Raw genomic sequence first — 23716 nt, forward strand, 5'->3', positions numbered from 1 at the left:
TACTTACTTGACTATGGTTTTGCCTGCACCTTAGCCAAAAGCAGAACACACAGATAACCCATCTTACACATCAGCTGCTAAACGATTGCTAGGTAAAGGTGGGCTGATTATTTTTTTTATTCTAGAAAAGGACAACCTGCTCTTATTTTAGCTAAACTTGCTTTGGAAAGTTTGTGCTTAGAAGTAAGTTTGTATAGTACTGCTTTTCTCTAGGGCCAAGATTCCCAAACATGGAGTTGTTCCAGAGTCACTTGTTTGTTAAACTCACATTCACTCTAAGTCTAAAGTACTTCTAGTGTATAGGTAGACGTCCATTATGGGATTCAAATTTTGATACAATTCTTCCAGGCTCCTTTGCATCCATTTTATTTTGGCTTAGATAAAAATTGTAGTTGTATCTCATAATTCATTCTTTTGTCTTCTCTTCTATTTCTATTCTGAGTAATCACTGCTATTTTTCTTTTTTGCTTCTTGCTTGTACTACTGATTTTTTTTTCCCTTCATTTTATTGAAATGGGAAACTGATTTTCTTATACCTGTCCATATTTGAGAGGCACAAATAGTAGACTTGTCCAGATCTTTCTTCTGCAAAACAGTTTGGAGAGAATTGTTCTTTCTCAAGTCTATGAATTTGATGAAGAGCAGTTTTTTAATGACTTACTCTCCATTAAAAAGTTGCCGGAGGTGGGTAGACTTTCTCTTTGTTTTATAATTCTCTGTCTCAGGAGGGCCATATCAGTATTGCTTCTGGTAATTGTACTAGAGTACCAGCCACATTTGGCTTTGATTGTTTCATAAATCAAACAGTTTTGTGAAGTGCTTAACAAGTATCATATCCTCACTACAGAATTTTTTTAATGCTACAATTAATTGCTGTATATTTTATATGCTTGTACGCACATACCTATTACTGTGACTGCAGTAACATTAATATAATCCTGCAATAATATAGATTAACTATTTTTATTCCTATGTTTAATTAAAAAGGGTACCTGATCTGGTTCCTTGTATGAAGAGGGCATAAACTTAAATATCTGGTACACTTTTTTGAGATCCTGTTCATTTAATAAGTAATTTGTTCCTTGATTTTGGTACCATATGGTGTATGAACATAGTGAATATATTTTAGTTAGTGAAATCCTAGTAATACCAATATACTGAATGTTGAGTAATATGTACTGAAACAAAATCAATTTATTTTGATATAGGGGATGTCCTACTTTGGTGCAAGCATTACCAGGTCCTAGTACGCAAGTTACTGCTGGAAGCAACCATACAGCTATTCTCTTAATGGATGGCCAGGTTTTCACATTTGGAAGTTTCTCAGTAAGGAAATAATAATGTTTACTTATGGAAATAAGCTTATGAATGTATTGTTCAAAGATCTTTCAAAACTGTTTGCTTTTACTTGCAAACATAGAACAACTCATGGATGCTGCATGTTTTTTTTTATTTATGTCTCATGTTTGAAAATGGGGCCTCTAATGTTGATGTGGTTGGAAGAGCATGGTGCCATTTATTACTGATATTTTTATATTCTTTAGAATGTTGTTATTTAAAGTTGAATTGCTTCATAAGATGGACCTGTTTTCTCAAACTTTTTATTGTTACAAGGTCCATTGCAAATAAAAGTATTTTGCATATTTTATTACCTGCATTAGTTAGAAAAATATCAGGGTCATCTTTTCTTCCACAGAAATGACAATGAGTTTCATTTCTGGAGAAAGTTATAGGTCAGTATGACACGGCATAACTCTTGTACTTTGCTTTCATATGCACCTAGCAAGTACTCCTCATGTCCATTGGAATCATTGTATATATTCACTGAAAAAGCACTTTAACTTTGTCTAATTCCCCTTCATCTTGACTTCAGATCTTTGTCTCCTTGTCCTTGCAAATGTTCCCTCACTACAGTCTCTCTAGGGTAATTGTTGTTGGTGCTTTCCTCCTAATGTCCTTTTGATAACAACTAGAGTATAGACATTGAATTTTTTTTTTTTGAACTCTCTACTGCCAAAAGTAGCAGAAATGTCATATATTGAAATCTGTTGTTTTACAGAAAATCAGAAAAAAAGTGGAGACTTAAATTTTAGAGTTGAAAATACCATTTTTAATTAAAACTGTGCTTTAAAATGGCACTAAAATTGGTTAATGTTTCTTGGTTTTCAGTCTCTGCATTATAGCTTTTGTCTTTGTCAGAAGTGACTTGGGCACTTAAGAAATTTAAGCTTTGGCTACTCCTGAGAAGCCAAATTCACTTTGAGAAATAGAATTTAAAGACCTGTCTGTTAATAAATAGTCACCCAGAAACAAACAAACAAAAAAGCTTTGAGGCCATATTTATACTACTTGTTCTATGTCTGCTCTTTCTGCTGCAATACTTGAAAGTTCACTTTCAAGCCTTATGAAGTCAGGGAAGCTCAAGCACATTACTTGTAAATGTCTTCACGAATTTTGCTTATATATAGATTGATGTATTCTCTTACAGCACGCAGTTCCTGTTTCAAATGAAAAATTGAAAAACAGTTTCTAAATAGGCAAAAATTGAGAAAAATGGAAGCAAAAGATAATTTTTTTCAACAGTGAGATTTTCAAGAAATGGTTTTGAAAATAATCATGTATGTCTCAATGTTTTATTTATTAATTTGGTTTTAGTTATGACTGAATGGTAAGCAGCAGTAGAAATAAGACATGTACAGGTTAAAAAGTTGGGCTGTACAAGTACACCTACTTAGAAGGATCAACAATAGTATTACTACATTCATTTTATTATAGAAATACTTCATTGAAAATGAACTTACTAGTTAAGACTGTGTTCATTTGACATGTAAATAAGGAGAAAGAAGAGCATGAGTAATATGTGTCAAAGCATATATATTCATTAGAGAGTGGTGAGGTGCTGGAACAGGTTGCTCAGAGGAGCTGCGGATACCCCATCGCTCGCTTAATGCCAGACTGGATGGGGCCCTGGGCAGCCTGATCTAGTTTGTGGCATCCTTGCCTACAACAGGACAATGGAGCTGGATGATCTTTATTGTTCCTTCCAACCCAAGCCATTCTATGACTACAAACTGCATTACATACGTTTAGTATAACAAACACAATTGTTTTTCATTTTTTGTTTGACTTTGACAAATTTCTGATGTTTCTTAGGTACATTCTCTTCAAAAATAACGCATGTAATTTTTAAAAAGTGGACAAAACTTCTGGTCTTAGTTGATTATCTTCTCATTAAATAACTGAAAAACTGAAAAGGGATAAAAGCGTTTGTCAGAACCTTCTATTTAAATGTATAGAGCTTTTTTTAGAGTAGTCATTATTTTCTGAAGGTACTTTTTCAGTAAGCTCTCTCTTCCAGATTGTTTACAATTTTTTGCTGAAGCTGTCTAACTTGTTCATCTTTGAGACTCACTATTAAGTACTAATTTTTGCTTTATCTCTATAGAAAGGTCAGCTTGGTAGACCAATTCTGGATATGCCCTACTGGAATGCGAAACCAGCACCTATGCCTAATATTGGTTCTAAATATGGACGCAAAGCAACATGGATTGGAGCAAGTGGAGACCAGACTTTCCTACGGATTGATGAAGCTCTCATTAATTCTCACGTGCTTGCTACATCAGAGATATTTGCAAGCAGGCATATAATAGGCAAGAACTCTCCTAGAGCATTTTATTACGCTTACAGAATTTTTGGAGAAAGATCATTTTCAGTCATGCGAACAATAGAGGAGTAACAAGCTGAAGAAGTGAATGAAGGGAATTTAAATATTTTTACTGTCTACTTATAATGCAAATGGTGATGCTAGCTCCTTTAGATAACTAATTTTATTAGAAAGAAGAATGTAAAAGTCTGGATTTTTTTGCGCTTCATGGATTTTCTTGCAATCTTACTGTGGTTTCATTTTTTGCTGTTAGCAGTATTTCTTCTTCACTACTATGTGTGTTAATGCTTCGTGCACAGAATATGACATGCAGTTAGTGGAGTCTTTTTTTCTTTTTTCTCCTTTTGCTCCCTGATCTAGGTTTGGTACCAGCTTCAATATCAGAACCTCCACCTTTTAAGTGTCTTCTGATAAACAAAGTAGATGGCAGTTGCAAAACATTCAATGATTCTGAGCAGGAAGACCTTCAAGGTTCTGGTGTGTGTCTGGATCCTGTCTATGATGTTATTTGGAGGCAAGTGTGCATTATAGCTCTAAAAGTCATAATACAAAAGTGCTTTAAAAAGTTTTCTGGAAGGCTGGAGATTTGGTGATGTTCATTTACCTAGTAAACAAAAAGCAATTTTTATTCCTTCATGCATCTTATTTAACTTTTTTTGGATTATATGTTCAACTAAGTCCAAAGGAAATTCTTATTTGAATTTTTTGATTTCTGTTCTTTTTTGCATCATTTTCATTCAAGTATCGTGGGGACCCCAATCTACTCATTTTCTGTTTTTTATTCTTCCCTGGCTTTCCTCCATCTGTTTAACTCTTCATTGACTATTTCTTGACATCACAGCTTCCACAATATTTCATCTTACCTTTCATCTCAAGTGTTAGCGATTAATATTTAAATGGGAGAAAGGGTAGACTAATGGTATTCTTTTTACCTCTGACATTTTGAGAGGTCAGAATAAAGATACTTACATAGATAGCTTAGGCATTCAAGTTATGGTTGTCTTTGGGAGTGGTTGCATTCAGTGGACTCTTTCTGCGGGTGTAGATCATAAACACGTGTTCCAAAACGTAATCATAATCTCAAATACTTCTATAAAACTATGTTAGCCAGAATTTGGGAGATAAAGTTGAACTGTTATCTGTGTGCAAGTCATGGATTATGTTTAGACTCACTGGAAAACTTGGGCAAGACAGAATAGTCTCTTAAAGTTGGAGGGAAGCAGGGAACCAGCTAGTCTGCACTGTCTGGAGAAGAAACTGTAATGCAAACGTATGTCATTAAAAGATTGTTGGGTCAGTAAGCTACCTGCACTCTGCCTTGGATGTCTTCATCCAAGATCAAGACATGAGAATTTAATTGCCACTTAACATTGAAGCATGCATATTTGCTAGGCATAATTCTTCAAGACCTGTGAAATTCTCCAAATGACTACAGTCCTGCATCATGCACATCCCCAGGATAGTCTGAGATTTGTGATCTAGGCATCCATTCTCACTTAAATTATGCTCAGATTTGAAATAAGGAAGAGTAGCACCCACCTTCCATAACAACTCTTGGTCATGGAATGAAAGATTGGTTTGTGAATGCTGGCGATGGGAAAGCCAGGAAGTTTCAGGGGAGAAAAAAGCAGGTGATACCACTCAACTTGATGTAAAATGATACTGGTTGTTCAGCTGGATGAAGCTCAAATTCACATTTCACGTTATAAGGAAGTAACTTAAAGATGAAATAATGGGTAAATGTGGATTGAGGTGTTGTTCTATTGTCTTGCAACACTAGGCAACCTGTTCCAGTGCCTCACCACCCTCGCTTTAAAAGATGTTTTTCCTTATATCTAACCTAAATCTACTCTCTTTGAGCTTGAAACCATTTACCCTTGCTCAGTCACCACAGACCCTGCTAAAGAGTCTGTCCCCTTCTTTTCTGTAGTTTCCCTTTAGATACTGAAAGGCCTCTATTAGGTCACCTCACAGACTTCTCCCGGCTGAAAAGCTCCAGTTCTTTCAGTCTGTCCTCATAGGAGAGGTGTTCCATTCCATAGATCATTTTTGTGGTCCTCCTGTGGACATGCTCCAGCAGGTCTATTTCTCTCTTGTACTGAAGACTCCACATCTGGATGTAGTACTCCAGGTGAGGCCTCACTAGAACAGAGTAGAGGGGCAGGATCACCTCCCTCAACCTGCTGGCCATGCTTCTTATGATGTAGCCCCAGATACAGTTGACTTTCTGGGCTGCAACAGCACATTGCTGGTTCATATCCAACTTCTCATCCACCAGTAGCCTCAGGTCTTTTTTGGCAGGGCTGCGCTCAATCCTTTCATCCCTCAGTTTGTATTGGTAGTGAGGGTTGCCTCAACCCAGGAGCAAGAGTACATATGGTATCCTGTAACATCTTTAAAACTATTTCCTTCTTGGTTGCTTATACTATCTTAGTTCCTTTTTGCATTTTAGCTGCAATGTAACAAGTCAAAATGTATTTTCCTTTCATACATACTCCTGTTTTTTCCTTTTACATACTGATATCAAAGATGTCATTTTCTGCATGTAAATCTATAGCATGAAAGGTCTTTGTATTCCCTTGTTTATACTGCCATTTTCAATAATCCTGTAAGAACTTGCAGTGTGATGTTATCCATTTAAACAGTCCAAAGTATGTTGAATTTCTCAAGATATTTTTAAACTTAAAGAGAGTACTTCTGTAGTTGTTACGTTTATCATTCTTGGGCACATCTGCCACTCTGTCTGAAGTTCTTTGCTAATTAATTCATGCTGTTTAATAGATTATACCATTTTAACATTTATGAGGATTGAAAAATGTCTATATGCTGATATCTGTAAACACATAATATGATTGTTTGTCTAAAAGTACAGTAAGAATTTTGTGTCTCTCCATTTACTAGTGTGTTAAGCTAGTAAAGTTTGTATGTATTTGATGTATTGATGTTCACTTTTAAGAGTTTGTGCAAGCAGATCTGCATTTCACGTTCAACAGGTTATAAAATTTAATTATCAGTTTTTAAGTAGGTTTTACTCTGTTCTGTCTTATTCCAGGTTTCGACCAAATGCTAGGGAACTGTGGAGTTACAATGCCGTAGTTGCAGATTCCAGACTTCCCTCAGCTCCAGACATGCAATCCCGATGCAGTATTTTGAGTCCAGAACTTGCTCTGCCAACAGGTTCCAAAGCTCTAACCACCAGATCTCATGCAGCTTTGCACATTCTAGGTACACATTTATAATTGATAAGTAACAATTTCTTTTTATAGTCTAAAAAAGCTTACCAAAATGAAAAATAATCCTGCAGTGTTCATGTATAAGTTGGCCACCTGCAACTTATGCGGTGCTTCAAAGCATAGCTTTGAAAATGATTTTACATGACTTGCTCAGTGGTTGTAGTGAATTGTGTTAGAACAATATTATTTGTGTTCAAGTCAGAATAAGCTCTCTTAGGTAGCCATGTAAAATAAGCTTTTTATGAGGGCTCTCAAATCTGCCTGTTACTGAGTTGCTACATCAACTCTACCTGGGTAATATGGGAAGCAAAAGTAAAACAAGTAATTAAAAAATGAGAGTGTTGTTGGCAATATACTTACAACTACATTCATGTTTCTTGATTATTCTAAAAAAAAAAAAAGAAAAAAATAAATGAAATCAATCTTACACAATATTTTTAGATTCGGTAGCACTGACTGCTAACCTAATGAAAATGAAAACCATATGCCGTAGTAGCCTCTGTGTGTTTAGGGATAAAGTAGTTAGGTTGCTTTGATATATTTTTTTTAACTGGTGTTAATTTCCATTTCACTGATTGCAATCAACAGTAATAAGTTTTGAGCATTTCTCGGTTTTGCTTTCTTGTAGGTTGTCTTGATACTTTGGCTGCTATGCAGGACTTAAAAATGGGTATAGCAAATACAGAAGAAGAGACTCAAGCAGTAATGAAAGTTTATTCTAAAGAGGACTACAGTGTTGTTAACAGATTTGAAAGTATGTATGCAATAGCATTTTATAGCATAAATTAATCAAGCCTATGGACAGGTTAACTGTATGTTTAATCCTTTTTTCTTGTGTTTTTTTTCTTTAGGTCATGGAGGTGGCTGGGGTTATTCAGCCCACTCAGTAGAAGCTATCCGTTTCTGTGCTGATACAGATATTTTGTTAGGTGGTCTTGGTCTTTTTGGAGGGAGGGGTGAATACACTGCTAAAATAAAGGTAAGGTTATGTTTTTTTGGTTTTTTTTTAACAATTTTTTTTGTCTCATAACTTTTGAAATGCCACCTGAAAACATCATCCGTTTTATTTCTTGATAAATTATTGCTTTACTGTATATTAAAAGCATTAGTTATACAACTGGAATCAGGCTTCTTAGTGAGAAGTAATGAAATTTATACGGGTCAGGTGGATGAGGTAGAGAACTGAGAATTACTATTTTTAGTTGTCAAGATTTGGCTTGTTCTTGCCTTCATTAAATGCTATGCCGTCTTATTGGTATCAGGAGCTGATACGGCTATACAGTTCTGTGATCTATGTGCACAAAGCTCAGAAGACTTGCAGAAATTTTGTGTTGTCTGATTAGAAACTCATCCTGTGTCAGGTTGCATGGATTCTGCCTCTCAAAAGCAAAACTATGCTTTTTTAGTAGCTGGAATTCTTTCGGTACCAGCTGAAGTGTTGCTTCTCTCCATTTCTTTGCCGTTTCCTTCTCAGACTGATCTCAGGATGTCTTCTCGCTGGAATTTTTCAGTTGAGAGGAAATTGAAGTGGCACCAAGCATGCTTAATTTATGTTTATTTGCCCCATACAAAGATGGTTAGGACTGGAGCACGTGTACTGATTTAAATAACTAAGTAAATCTGGCTTTGAATAAAGAAATTCATGTAAGGACAGTGTGACTAGTACAGGAGTCTTATTTCTGATAAATGTTCCTGCATTTAATAGGAATTTCAGAAATGCCTTGAGAAATGTTTTAAAGGAAAGAGCTAATAGCTGTATGATATTCATGTAAAGTCTGTGTATAAGAAATATGTTGCTGTTATCATTTATTTGTCATTTAGTGGATTGTTGCCTTTTTATGTTTCAGATGATAGGGCTGCTAATAGTTACAGTTTGTTATAGGGAAATTAATTGTTGGTGTGTGGTTAGCAGTAATGTGCATAAGACAACTGGAGGTCTGAAATAAATAATAGTAACTAATTCTAATCTGTGTTTATTCTAATACAATTACTGAAAATTGCAAATGACTAAGGAAAGCAAAGAAAGGCCAAAAAAGTCGTCTTTTTGTCATATCCATGGTCTGTTTATGGCATTATTGACTTAATAATAGTCAACCTACCTGTACAATCAACAGATATACAATTAGCAGAGTGGCATGGTTAGGTTGGTATTTTACAGGTTGTATAACTAGAAAAATAATCGCGGCGGAAGGAGATATATGATTTAAAAAAAAAAACTGTGTTTTTTAGGGATCTTCTACACTTAAAATCAGTATATATATGGGCATAAGGCTGGGAAGACAGTGTAAATTGCTATTTTTTAATAGTTCATGTCATTACAAAATCATGAGTTCCAGTTGCGAATTTGCCTGTCAGTGATAGAAACTATCAATTGCTTTTGGGAAGGGAAAAGTGTAGTAGTAGACAGTTTACAGAAAAACAGACAAGAAGTAAATGGCTTATTATTATCTTTCTAACAGGTGAGACATATACATTAATTAATTTATTTGTTTGTTTGTTTGTTTGTTTGTTTGTTTGTTTTGTTACTCTACCAGTTGTTTGAATTGGGTCCAGATGGGGGAGACCATGAGACTGATGGCGACCTTCTTGCTGAAACAGATGTTTTAGCATATGATTGTGCTGCTAGGTAAGATGCTTCTTTACTTACTTTTACCTATTTGATTACTTGTTTTTCCTTCATACACTTTTTAAAATCATTTAAATGTTGGCTGAGATGATCAACTTTATTAGCACTTGTAGCCTGGAAACTAAAACTTTAACCAACACACTTTTTTTTGCTTAATTATAACTAGCAAAATGCCAAATACCTCACTGAGATAAAAAGTTGCAGCAGCTCTTTTACATACTCATATTAAAAGTATACAAATGGGTATTTGTATTAAACAACTTATCATTACATTTTCTGCAATATAAAATTACCATAACCAAAAGAGACGTTATTGTGCTTCATCTCATTTGGAAAGAAGCAGTTGTTGTTTTAAAGTTTTTGTGCTTATGGAATGGGTTGCCTTTTGTTTAGCCTGCATTTACATTCCCTGATATGAAAGAATTTACCACTGAAATCATCCATAACTAATTTTTTCAATTCTTATGAATCAAGATCCCCTTAATAGGTGTTTTAATGCTTTCTTAAGTGTTCATGAGTAATACCCGAGTAATATCTATGTGTAAATTCTTGTCATTTAACAAAAAATATGCATGTAATTTTCTGAAAATGAATTTAAAGTTATAATGAATATATTACCTACAGTATTATGTAATAAATGTAATTAGGTTATTGTACATTTTAAGTTAACCTTATCTTTCCAACTGAATTGGACGTTTAATAACTGTGTAAAAATGCAAGAGTATGCCAGACTTAAGAATTTGCAAGTCCCTCTGAATTTTAAACAAATAAAAATAAATTTCACTATGTTTTTCAACAAAATATTTTTAAATGTCTAAACAGATACTTAAGATTAAAAACTTCTTGCTGATTTTCAATTTTCTCTTATAAACAGAATATAATTTATTAAAGATTAATATAAACTAATTCAGATACACCTTTTCTTTAAATTTACTTCTCTTAGAGAGAAATACGCAATGATGTTTGATGAACCAGTACTCCTACAAGCTGGCTGGTGGTATGTAGCCTGGGCAAGAGTGTCAGGACCTAGCAGTGACTGTGGATCTCATGGACAGGCCTCTATTACTACAGATGATGGGTATTTTTTTTTTTTTCTGTATTTCTTAATGCAGAAGAGGACATTTCATATTACTTGAGTGATTGTTTTTTCTGTTTGTTATTTTCTCTTTCAGTGTTGTCTTTCAGTTTAAAAGTTCCAAGAAATCAAATAATGGTACAGATGTTAATGCAGGGCAGATCCCGCAGTTACTGTACAGGTAATGTTTTAACCTCTATTTAGAATAATTTATCAACAAGTTTTTTAAACAGAGGCCTTGTTAAGCATGTTTCATTACATTATTATTGTGTACAGTTAAGGAATTAAGTATCTCAAAAATCTAGGGGAAACTTAGTTTTTAAGTAGTAAGTCCATTATTATAGCAACATCAGCCTACATGTACTTAAACCTAACATTCTGTGAGAAATGGCATTTCTGGTTCTAAAAATGTTATCTGAAGAAGTACAATATATAATTGCATAAATTTCACATGGGTCTTCAACTTGATTCTCAGTTGTCACAGTGTTTCTAGTTGAACAGATAGTTGATTTTTGTTCTTTTTGTTAAGGTCTAGTGGAGATTACACTGAAATTGAAGATTTCTAGATAATTCTTTTAAAATTCTCTTCCACTATTATTCTACTTCAGCAGTGCAAAGAATAAGGCTTGGTGCATATTTTGGGTCACTCTGCAAATTGTTCTTCCAGGCTACCAACAAGTGATGGCAGTGCATCCAAAGGAAAACAGCAAACCAGTGAACCTGTTCATATTTTAAAGAGATCTTTTGCCAGAACTGTCTCAATGGTGAGTATTATCAATTATTATCTACATTTCCTGCATGTTCCTTCATACTTAACAAAACTGAAAGGTGTACATGTGGAAGTAATTTATGATTTTTTTCTTCTATCTACTTACCAAGACAGATATGGTTACACTGATGTAAAGAACTTTGGTGTTTCATTTCTGTTCATTTGTTGATTTGCTTTTACTTTTTCTGAAAATTTCAGACTTAACTTTAAGTTTAAGCTAAGGTAGGTACTGACTGATTAAGCAAGTAAAGTTTACTGTAAAATCTGTGTTACAGATGAATACAAACTGTTTATAGCTCTTAAATAATTGTGAGGCATCACACGCACAGTATTCTAACATATAAATTGGCTTTAGCATACTGTTACACTAAAGCTATTATTCCTCTGAAGCAGGTCCAGAGGTGGGGCCACAAAGATAATCAGAGGGCTGGAACATCTCCCCTGTGAAGACAGGCTGAGAGGGCTGGGACTCTTCAGCCTGGAGGAGAAGGCCCTGGAGAGACCTTATAGTGGCCTTCCAGTACCTGAAGGGGGCCTACAGGAAAGCTGGGGAGGGACTCTTTATAGGGCAGCTAGCGATGGGACAAGGGGAAATGAATGTAAACTGGAAGAGGATAGATTTAGACTAGATGTTAGGAAGAAGTTCTTTACTGTGAGGGTGGTGAGACCCTGGAACAGGCTGCCCAGTGAGGTTATGAATGACCCCTCCTTGGAAGCATTCGGCTTGATTGCCGAAGTTTGCTGCTTCACAGCTGTCCCAGGCAGAACAGCAGCAAGTAATTGCGAGCTACAGATGGTTTCGGTTGGTTTCTTTACCCAGGGAACCCTGAGATCACAGAGCAGCCCAGCAGCTCTCACGAGAGCGGCTGACGTGAAGTGGGCGTTGACAGGGTAACATCTCTGCATCCACAGCCCCTGCCTAGAAAAAGCCTTGGGGACAGAGAGGAGGAATCAGGGTGTGTGAATCACCATGGGCTGTTGAGGAGGAGAAACCGTAAGCCACCCATTCACAAGACTACACAGGGAGGAGGGTTGTTATCTCACTGTGAAGTGAGTGATTTTCAGGGCAAACCCTGAGTGAATCAGCAAGCAGGCAGGGCGGGGCACTTTGCCATACAGGAGGGAGCTTAGCACTTATAACTGTCCAGAGGGACCTGGACAGGCTGGAGAAGTAAGCCCATGAAAACCTAATGAGTTTCAGTAAGGCCAAGTGCATACATGACAAAGTCTTACTGTTGTCACTTGCTCGAGCAGGAGGACGTCTTCTTTTGATAGCTGCGATGTTGGATGATGAAGGCTTTGAGGAAACGAGTTTGATCAGCCCCTCTAGTAGGCTGTTTTGGGAATCCTGGTCCCCATCAGATGTATCTGATACCACCATGCATCCATCAGCATTAAGCACAGTAGACAGTTCATCTGTTATATCTTTTTTGTTCTCTCCCCATTCTGTCCAGTTTTTCAGCTACTTTTGTAATGGCTGAAACACAAGCTCGTAAAGGTGTTAAGTGTAACTCAAAGTCTTGAAGTTTATTAATCACTTCATTTATAAGGGGTCTTCTTTCCCCTCTGCCACAGATTGCTGCAAATGTACTGGCATACCTTCCTGGTGCAGTCTTTGTGAAAATACGCCACAGATTTGGTGTATGCCTGACTCTCTCAGGATCATGCTCTTGGTCTGGCTCATCAGGAATGAAAATGGGGCTTTGTAACATTTCCACTACAGCATATTCTCTCAAATAATGGATGCCTTTTTCCGTGTCAGTCCATTTCTTTTTCTCAGGCATCAAATCGTCTTTGAAGGGGTATTTTTCTTTTATGGCTAACAGCATCCGCTTCCAGAGGGTGAAGGACCCATTCCAGCATGTACTAATACCTGATACTGACTAATACTCAGTCAATGGCTGAATCCCTAGCAATGCCACCCAGTTGGCGAGCTTCTCTACTATCTAGCCACACACTGTTGGCCCCATTGTCCCAACATCAAAGTAATCAGGTGACAATAAGCTCATTTGGGTGGTGTGCAAATTCTTTTCTCAGACCTCGAATTTCATTCACTTTCAGAGATCGATCAGTATTGATAACGGTGTCTTGCTCACCTCCTACTCTTTCCAGACTTCTTGTTCTCCTGGGTGTTGGTGACTGCGATCTTACTGAGGGCCCCTCCCCTGGACTCTAAAGGCAGTTCCTCTGAATCTGGGAGCTGCTCCTCTGGATGTCTTTCCTCCTCTTCTCTTGTAGTGTATGCTTCCTCTTCTTTCTCCTCCTCTTCTTTCTTCTGTTCTAACTGAGTTGAGATTTGTTTCGTTTTCCATCCTGCTACAGGGGGAGCTGACAGCAATTGTGCCTCCTGTGGTTGATCAGGTTGGTCAGTTCTGATGCTCTCACTCTCCACCTCGGCTCAGAGTCTGTCTCATTCGATTATGAGGATATTTAGTTCAGATTCGTGCGTGACTTGATGAGACTGAATTCTCTTAAATTCAATTTGGAGACTGAATATTGTGAACTGGAAGCTATCTCGCTCAGTTCGAAGTGTGTCCCATTCAGACTTGAAGATGTCCCTCTCGGACTGGAGGGTGTCTCGCTCAGACTGGCAGGCATCTCGCTCAGACCGGAGGGCGTCTTGCTTGGACCAGAGGGTGTCTTGTTGGAATTGGAGACTGTCAAGTTTGGATTGCAGGGAGTCTCTCTCAATTCGGAGGGCATCTCTCTCGGATCAGAGGGAGTCCCGCTCGGATTGGAGGACTTTTCTCTTGACTAGGAGATTCTCTCTATCAGATTGGAGACTGTCTCTTTCAGCTTGGAGACTCTGTTTCTGGACCTGGAGATTGTTCCTCTCGGCTCTGAGACTCTCTTAGCACAGAGACTCTCTCAATTTCAGAAACTCTCTCTCACTCTGGGATAGTATTGAATAAGGATTAGCATTCCTGTCTCTAATATCTGTTTAGGCTCTCAGGGTCTTTCAGGTGTTCAGGAGTAAAGTTCCATGACACCAAAGATGTCCATCTCTCTAAAGACTCTCCCAAGCCTCTCCACACTCCCTGCCACTCAGTATTCTCTGGTTCTGGGGAAGGCTTCTTCAAAATATGATAAATACAAATACTGAGTGAAATGATGAAGAATACATTCAGGGAGATTAACAACGTGATTAGATGAGCAGTCAAAAAATGTATGAACGATTCAAAGGAGAGACTGGGAGCCTGCTTAAAAACCACAAGTTCTGTAAAATTAGCACCTCCCTCTGCAAACAGGTGTAAAAAAGAAAGTGGAATCTTTTTTTTTTCTTCTTCTTACAGAAGTAAGATAGCAGTGCTCAAAGTTTACAGATATCCCAGAATGTTGACAGTCCGCCTGGACTTTCAAGGTCAAGTTTTCAGTGAGCACCTGCGAAAGAGATAAACTTTCCTAAGGAAGCTAACGAAGCTCTCCGAGAGCAGAGAGAGATTAGTTCTAAAGGCTAAAAAGTAGCTTTTGCTCGCATTCTCCACCAAGAATGTCGACAGTTTACAGGCTGGTTCAGTTTGGTTCCGTGACTAGCAGCGTGGAGGGATTTCACAAAATCTGCTCCTTCAGAAGAGGGAAACAGGGGACCCCAAAATAATTAAAAATGGTGGCAACGATCTGAGGAGAAACAAACTAATTTTGTAATGCAAAATAACACATTATAATACAATATAATTAGAATTGAAGCTATTAAATCAAATATAATGAAAGAGTGTTTGAGAACTGAAGGCCTCACCATACTGCTGAGGTGAGACGTGTGGTCGGGTTGAGGAGAGGAGAGCCAAAGGAAAAGAGGGACATCAGGTGACCTTGCCAGAGGTTATATCTCCTTTCTGACCGCAAAGCCCCCTGCGGTATGTAATTCTTCTTTTCCAGACAGGTGTCCCGAACTGGAGCATTAACTCTTTAACTCCCAGTACATTACATGATGTTATGATGTGGAATACCGATAACCAAAAATCATAAAACCATAACACTGGTATGGTAGATATTTATAGTCACAAACATGTATATAGATAACTTTTGCTTTTCATCTTATTATGCTGCAGAAAGTTCACTTTTTGTTGTTATATTTTTAATACAAAACCTGTCTTTCTACCATATCCTTGTATAGGAATGCTTTGAGTCATTATTGAGTATTCTTCACTGGAGCTGGACAACACTGGTGCTAGGAGTTGAAGAACTTCGTGGACTGAAAGGATTTCAATACACTGCTACTCTTTTGGATCTAGAAAGGTTGCGTTTTGTGGGTACTTGCTGTCTGAGGTTGCTGAGGGTCTACACCTGTGAAATATATCCAATATCAGGTACTTTAGTTTACTTGCTTCCTACTTATTAGCAAGTAATAATGTGTTGGGCATTGAAAAATTGATGAAAGTATTCTTGTAGAGTTTGCTGTAGTATGAAACTGCTTGTATAAATATTTTTATTGGAGCAATTAAGAGGTTTGCAGTCAGAAATGGGATATTTGCAATTAGCTGCATAACAATTGTCCATCATCATATGTTTGCATTAAAATTCAGATGTATTTCCATTTTTGGTTACAATTGACAGTCAGGTTCTTTTAGTCTATTTCATATCTTCATTTTTTTTTGCATTTCTCTGCATAGTAGCTGCTTTAGTAATGAACACAATTTAAATTTTAAATGTTTTTCATGACTGTAGTTTAACAGTACATATGTTAAAATGCAGTATGTATTGCGAAAACTGTAAAATTGGAAGTTTCTGATGTTCCAATTTCTTTGATGTACCTTAACACCCTTTGCTGTTTTGCTTTGTGAAATTAACTTCTTTAAATACATATTCATCAGTGTTGCTAAGTTCTAGCTATAATATTTGCTTGTATAATGTGCATCTTATATGAAAATGGTTCCTTTGCCGTACATTAATGCTCTTCTTTTTGTAACCTAGCTACAGCTAAAGCAGTTGTAGAAGAAACCAGTAAACTAGCAGATTGCATTGGAAAAACTAGGACCTTGCTGAGAAAAATTCTATCTGAAGGAGTTGATCACTGCATGGTCAAGTTGGACAATGATCCCCAAGGATATCTCAGTCAGCCCCTGAGTCTTTTAGAAGCTGTTCTTCAAGAATGCCATAATACTTTTACAGCTTGCTTTCATTCTTTTTATCCAACACCATCTCTCCAGTGGGCATGTCTTTGTGACTTGCTGAATTGTTTGGACCAGGTATTTTAAAATGTCACAAGTGAATATTACAACTTAGATTGCTCTTCTACTCAAAGGATCTAAGCAGTTTTTAAATTCTTTATTGCTTTTGTGTGTTTATCGTGAATTGCAGTTTGAATTCTGCTATGGTTTAAAAATAAAACAAATAATAATAATAAAAAAATCACAGATTCAGCAATTGGAAACTTACATCCCCTATAGCAGAAAGATTCTTTCTCTGGGACATCAACTAGTGAAGAATATCTACTGTAGCTATTAGCAGCTGCTTCTTCAGTGCATTGTCCACACTTACTATATGATTTCTGTTGCTGCACGTTGCTTTAAAGCATATTTATGACAACTTTATCGGTAATAATTGAATAATTTCTCAGGTAATTTCTCATTGTTAAATTTTGCAACTGTGCTCTGATCCAGCAAAGGGGATGAGACACTAGCAGTATTATCCTGTGTACAGCAAGTGCTTTCTGACTGTCTTGCTAATTATGAACGGTCATCCTATGTCTAAGCATTCTATTTGTTTGCATAGATTGCAATTATATATAAACAGTTTGTTTCTTGGCTTGAAAATCCATTTATTATATTAAAATTTAAGAGGTAAGTTTTGATTAATTATAAGAACTCTTTGAGGGGTCTCTTAATTTCAGAAGTAGTTTTCATGGGTTTATTATTTTAAAATATCGTAGACAATGAATTTTAATTATTTGAATATGAAAGATCTAAATGAAAGTTCATTAGGAGTAGTTAGTGTAAAATTATGTAAAATGCAGCAGTACCTTTCTAATAATTTCTTTTTATGCTTTCAGGATATCCAGGAAGCAAATTTCAAAACCTCCAGTAGTCGGCTTCTTGCTGCTGTTATGTCTGCTCTCTGCCACACTTCAGTAAAACTGACCTCTATCTTTCCAATTGCTTATGATGGAGAAGCATTGCTGCGATCAGTGGTCAAACAAGTCAGCACTGAGAATGACTCTGCCCTGGCCCATCGTTTCCCCCTTTTGGTTTCACATATGGAAAAACTGAGTCAGGTCAGGATATGTGCTAAAAATCTCAAAATGTGTTTTACTTTGCAACAAAGAAAAGTTATGTATATTCAAATTTTGACTAAATAAGGATGAAACTGTATTTGCCTAAGTGCTTCCATTTTTATAAGACTGTTTTCAGGAACTCTCAGTATTTTAGTGAATTTTTATCTTTTGGTCGGAAGTACTCCATACAGTTCTTTCTTGTTTCAGAAAAAAATATTTCTTGTTTATTTTTGAATGTTAAACTAGGAGAAATATAGTTCAGAATTGTCTTCTATTGCATAGTCTTTCCTGCAAATTTCTCAGCTTGTGCACATGGTCACAGGAGCGCGTATGTGGATAGATTCAGTGCTTTGAGAAGGAATAAGAGGACACATCTTTGATAAGAAGTCATGTCTCAAAAACTGGAATTTTTAAGTGAGTCAATGAGCAGTTTAGACAAGGAAAGTCCAGTTCATACAGTTCTCAACATTATCCTGATCAAAAGAAGTGTACAACACTTTTTTTTTTTTTTTTTTGCAGTTCTAGTATCTTCTATTTCAGAAAAGATAAACAGGAATATAAAGGGTAAAGATGTAAAAGATCTGGGACTGCTTGATAATATTATTCAATTTAGAGGACAAGAACAATTAAGGTCTTACAAAACTGTGACTAATAGATGAAAGATAAATATTAGATAAAAGTTGAGTGTGCTAATAACAAAACTGTGGAGCAAATAGAGACTTTAGCTAAAGATAAGTTCAAAACAGAGCTGTTTTTCTGAGAACGTGTCTCTAACATGTAACATCTCTCTGCAGACCGTTTTTATGCTTAGAGTTTTCATGGACATAGACAGCAGCTGCATAAGTTAATGAGAAAAATATCCATCCAAAACTTTTAAATGCTAAGATAGTATTACCATCTTGGATACAGCTCTTTCTTAACGTCTAAAGAGCAAGCGTTCTTTATCAGTACAGGTTTGCATGATGTAATTGTTGACTTCTCTGTGCATAGCGTTGGATATTCATGGGAGACAAAATAGTAAGAAAGACAAACCTTTGTTTCCAATCAGTAGAGCTAGCTTTATTTTTCCTTATTGGGAATGACTTTCACGGTTAACTGATTTGAAAAGCAGTAGATACCACTGTTAGATAGAAGACATAGTAGATTTTACATTCTTAGTTCAGGAAGGAAGACCAGTTTTTGTAAGCTTCCTGTCACTGACTTCATCTTTTTTGTTTGCACAGAAATTTTCTTTACTAACATCAAAGCCAAAAAGCTTCTGAAGTTCTTTTTAGGCAGTGGAGAAGATAATGGTGTGAAGAGCTCAGTAGGTAGCTGTAATCTATATTATGCTTAAAATCCACATGTCAGGGAGGGCTGTAAGAAATACTACTTCCTGATAAGGCACCTAGATATCTTTCCTATATAATAAACAATGTGAACACCAGCTCATTCTGGAAATTAAGAATATTTAGTATTTTGTTTTGAAAAAGGAGTACATGCTTGAGAATTTTCTTTTTTTTTTTTAACCTATTAGACATTTCTTTTTCTTTATGTCACTGAATCTTCAATTACCTAATGTTTGTAATATACTAAAAGCAAATTTTAAAAGAATAAACAATATCATGTGCCATTTTTGTCCTCATCATGCAGAGTGAAGAAAATGTTTCAGGAATGACGAGCTTTCGGGAAGTGCTGGAAAAGATGTTGGTCATTGTTGTTTTACCAGTCCGGAACAGCCTTAGGCGAGAAAATGAACTTTTCTCTTCACATCTGGTTTCTAATACCTGTGGGTTGCTTGCTAGTATTGTGAGTGAGCTTACAGCATCAGCATTAGGATCTGAGGTAAAGTTTCTGTAAGTTCATTCCTAGAAGTCATTGGTTAGTACAGATGTATTTTCTTTTTGCATGCACACCCATGCAAGTAGACACTCAAAATATATTGATTTAGAGCGCATGGGAGGCAGTGCCACATCTCTTGAGTGTTTCTGTGCCTCTCATTTTATCATAGGGTCCTCCATGTGTTCTGTCTGCTTTTGACTGCAGGTCAGAATTTGGTTTTTGGGTTGTGTAACTTTCTCTTGTATACACTTGATCTTCCTTAGTATTATTGTCCTTTGCATATTCAATATTAAATAATAAAATTTTCAAATTACTGTGTATATGTATTCTGTCACTAGACTGTCTCCAGTTAGTTTGTTTTGTATTAGAAAATTGAGAATGGTAATGAGTCTAAACTGTTGAAATCCAAAGATGCATATGTATAAAGCTATATTGTTAAATGATAGGAATTTATTCAATTTTATTAAACTCACATCCCAGTTTGTCTACTATGAGCTTTTTTTTTGTTTAATAGAATGTACTTAATTTTTGATAGCATTGGTTAAGATGTTTTCATTATCTCTTTGTTCTCTTGGTCTTGACCATATCTAAGGCAGAAATATGCAACTCTTCTTGAAGCATGCCTAAATTTTATCTTTTTTGATGATTCGTATTATATATGTTTAAATACGTGAAAAATTTAGGAATAAGATTCTTAGTTGTCTCTTGCTATTGCATAATTCTAAAAAAATAATTTATTTTGTGGTGTAATATTAAAAAGAAGCTGGTATAGTGACATCTTTTATGTTTTTATGTATGAGTTGACTTAAAATTTATCCAGTTCAAAATCTTCTTTAATTTTAATTTTAATTCACTTAATTTTGGTTGTGTTTTTTTTTTATTATTTTTTTAAAGTTGTCTGATGTTTAGCAGTTAACTTTCTCTACTTTTATTTATTTTTTTACAGGTTGACGGACTGAACTCTCTTCATTCTGTCAAGTCCACACCAAACAGATTCACTAAAACAAGTCAGGGAAGAAGCTGGAATACTGGGAACGGATCTCCTGATGCAATATGTTTCTCTGTGGACAAAGCTGGTGTTGTTGTAGTAGGATTTTCTGTTTATGGTGGAGGGGGAATTCATGAATATGAGCTGGAAGTATTAGTTGATGATGTAAGTACTACATTTGAAAAGAAACTGAACAAAATATTTTTCCATAATATATTCCGCAATGAAATACTGTAACATGCTTTTGCAGTCTAAGCTACCAGTGCAGCTGTAAGGTGTTTTGCTTTGCTTGTGGTAGTGTTTTTTGTGGTGTTTCAAACTACATAAAACATCCAGTAGGTTCCTTAAGTCAATTATGACCTTGAAATCTAATTATAGATAATGTTTGTATTAGGCTTTTCACTTCTGAATGTAAATTAGCAACAGGTATCTCTCTCTATGTACTGCTAAGGAAAATAAGAAAAAGAAGTACTCCAATTTAAAACATTTTACACCAATAATTATGAAAGAAAAAAAAAAAAAAGAATAGCCTGCCAGCGTGGTCAGGCTGAAAATGTTTTTTTTGCTTTTAAAGTACTCAACTGTAACATACATATTTCAAGTGACTATTCTAATCTCTTTCAAAGGGCAAGCATAGGTTGCTATGGAAGATTTCCTGTCCAGTAATTTCCTTGTTAACTGAAAAGCTTCACTATTGACTCTATAAAGAGTTTGTTTGTTTTGTTTTATTTATAATGATTTGTGTAACAAATTTTGCAGGAAAGCGTTACATATTTGCATATTTGAAGACACATATTTGCATATGTGCTATGTATTTATAATGTAAACATATTAAAATGACATTGTTTCTTTGATTCAGAGTGATCATACTGGAGATTCAACTCACTCTCATAGATGGACATCATTAGAGTTGGTTAAAGGAACTTACACCACAGATGATTCTCCCAGTGACATAGCTGAAATTAGACTTGACAAAGTTGTGCCACTGAAGGTAAGTAAAAGAAGTACATGTCTGTAGGTTTCTTTTGAAACAGCTCTCATGACTTGTAGAAAACAAAAACTGGAATATTCAGTGTAATTTTTTTTGTTTACACATTTACAATTGATCTTGATATCTTTGCTTTATGAATTGTCAGTTTTGCACTGAAGAGTGCAAATCCTAGAAGTAAAAAGAAATTTGAACTCAACTTTTAAAATGGTATAAACTGGTTTGTAATTCCTAAGCAGTTACACATCTTGAGTGTACAGCTTTCTTGTGTGCAGTTTGGTACCTTGACTCTTTGCAGGCAATTAGAAGGAATCATAGAATAGTTTGTGTTTGAAGGGACCTTAAAGATCTTCTAGTTCCAACTCCTCTTTCATGAAGAGGGACACTAGAATGGATTACTCAATGACCCATCTAACCTGGCCTTTGAACACCTCCAGGGATGAGGCGTTCGCAACTTCTCTGGGGAGCCTGTTCCAGTGCCTCACCACCCTCACAGCAAAGAATTTCTTCTTTAGAGGGCAGATTTAGATTAGATCTTTTAGTTTAAAGCCATTACCTCTGTCATTACATTCCTTCATAGAGTTCTTCCTCATCTTTCCTGGAGACCCCCTTTAGGTACTGGAAGGCTGCTGTAGGATCTTCCCAGAGCCTTCTTTTCTCCAGGCTGAACAACCTCAACTCTCAGCCTGTCTTCATAAGACAGTCCTTTGGACTAGTTCCAACAGATCCAACAGGTCCATGTCCTTTGTTGGTGTTGCTCAAGACCTGGACATTCCAGGTGGGGCCTTGTAAATGCCAAGCAGAGCAGGAGAATGACTTGAGTTGGAATCATCTCCCTCGACTTGCTGGCCTTGTTTCTTTTGTTGCAGCCTAAGAAGTGACTGGCTTTCTGGGCTACAAGCAGACAGTGTTGGCTCATATTGTTTTCCATTAACCAGTACCCCAAAGTCATTTCCTCTGCACTGCTCTCAATCTATTCTCTGCCCAACCTGTATTTATGCTTGGAATTACCTACAAGAAGGACCTTGCACCTGGCCTTATTGAACTTCATGAAGTTCGCAAATGGGAAACTCTCAAGCCTGTCCAGGTTCCTCTGTAGGGCATCCTATCCCTCCAGTGTGTTGATCGCACCACACAGCTTGATGTTACCCACAGACTTACTGAGGGTGCACTCAATACCATTCCCTGCATCACCAACAAGGATGTTAAGTAGCGCTGGTCCCGATACTAAAGTAATACTTAAGTTTTATTCCATAGCTTGGGAGCATGAAGCAACTTTGACTTCTGTTAAATATTTTTTTTCAGTCAGTTACATTTGTAGAGTCCTTTGAAGAACTTTTCATGCTTTCTAGTATTAATGTAAAATAACTATAGTAGCTCTCATTAAACTATGAAGCCTAACTTATGTGCTTGTTTTGTGCTGCTTATTATTTTTGCCTCTCCTTTTTAAGGAAAATGTGAAATATGCAGTTCGCTTGAGGAATTATGGAAGCCGAACTGCCAATGGAGATGGAGGAATGACCACAGTTCAGTGTCCAGATGGTGTAACATTTACTTTTAGTACGTGCAGTCTGAGCAGTAATGGCACAAACCAAACACGGGGACAGATTCCACAGATTCTGTATTACAGGTTTGTGTGTTACCATGATCTGTTTCTAAGAAAAGTGAATGAGAGCAGTCATGCTGCTATACAATTTTTTTTTTTTAAGAGATATAATAGAAATAAATGCATCTGGAGTGTGTTTGTGTGTTAATTCTCTAGCAGAATTAACGTGTTCTTTCAGTGTAATTTCAGTCTTTGGATTTAACGTGTTTCTGATTAGGGCAGAAGTGTGTTGGGAGGATTCACTGGAAATATTCAGTTGCATACAGTGTCAGAGACTAATAAATAAAAATTTAAAGGCCATGAGACTGACAGCAAAATTACAATTCTAGGAGACAATGGAGAAAAATACCTTTCTGTAGGAGTGTTTTGTTGAAGTCATAGAGAAGTTGCCCTGCTGTACGTTTCATTTAGTTGCACTTTGAACTATTCCATGTAAAGTCAAGTCATTGAGCATGCGGAGCTGCTAGTTCTGGAATCTTAGTGTTCTGTAATGCTGTTTGGAAGATGAAAACTTTCTAAACATAAGAAATTCAGTAGAATGGGAAATTTGCCTGTTGACTGAGTGATTTCAGTTGTCTATGCAAAAACTGATTCGCTGTCTTCTTGAAGACTTGAATTGGTGTATAGTCATGATTGGGCTGCTTTGAAAGTATAAAAATAGACATTTAATATGTCTTAGGAAAATGATATTTTTTAGTAGAAGCTACTTTGACATAGAGTAGATTTCAAGGAGAA

The 23716-nt window shown here is 36.3% G+C and overlaps 1 protein-coding gene across 33 annotated transcripts in view; it reads left to right on the forward strand.

The window, feature by feature from the left end:
* The window catches only part of MYCBP2 (MYC binding protein 2, E3 ubiquitin protein ligase), a 203873-nt gene that overhangs the window by 88035 nt on the left and 92122 nt on the right, over positions 1 to 23716 (forward strand). For all 33 annotated transcript variants that reach the window (XM_015277213.4, XM_015277190.4, XM_046901818.1 and 30 more), the window contains 17 exons: positions 1209 to 1326; positions 3446 to 3650; positions 4025 to 4178; positions 6717 to 6889; positions 7526 to 7651; positions 7749 to 7876; positions 9432 to 9523; positions 10467 to 10601; positions 10696 to 10779; positions 11266 to 11362; positions 15482 to 15674; positions 16279 to 16553; positions 17357 to 17578; positions 19211 to 19402; positions 20346 to 20552; positions 21247 to 21378; positions 22827 to 23005. In XM_015277213.4, the coding sequence (XP_015132699.2) occupies positions 1209 to 1326; positions 3446 to 3650; positions 4025 to 4178; positions 6717 to 6889; positions 7526 to 7651; positions 7749 to 7876; positions 9432 to 9523; positions 10467 to 10601; positions 10696 to 10779; positions 11266 to 11362; positions 15482 to 15674; positions 16279 to 16553; positions 17357 to 17578; positions 19211 to 19402; positions 20346 to 20552; positions 21247 to 21378; positions 22827 to 23005 (2712 nt within the window). The remainder of the gene's footprint in view (positions 1 to 1208; positions 1327 to 3445; positions 3651 to 4024; positions 4179 to 6716; positions 6890 to 7525; positions 7652 to 7748; positions 7877 to 9431; positions 9524 to 10466; positions 10602 to 10695; positions 10780 to 11265; positions 11363 to 15481; positions 15675 to 16278; positions 16554 to 17356; positions 17579 to 19210; positions 19403 to 20345; positions 20553 to 21246; positions 21379 to 22826; positions 23006 to 23716) is intronic.

Source organism: Gallus gallus, chromosome 1, assembly GCF_016699485.2.
Source record: "Gallus gallus isolate bGalGal1 chromosome 1, bGalGal1.mat.broiler.GRCg7b, whole genome shotgun sequence".
Classification (NCBI taxonomy): domain Eukaryota; kingdom Metazoa; phylum Chordata; class Aves; order Galliformes; family Phasianidae; genus Gallus; species Gallus gallus.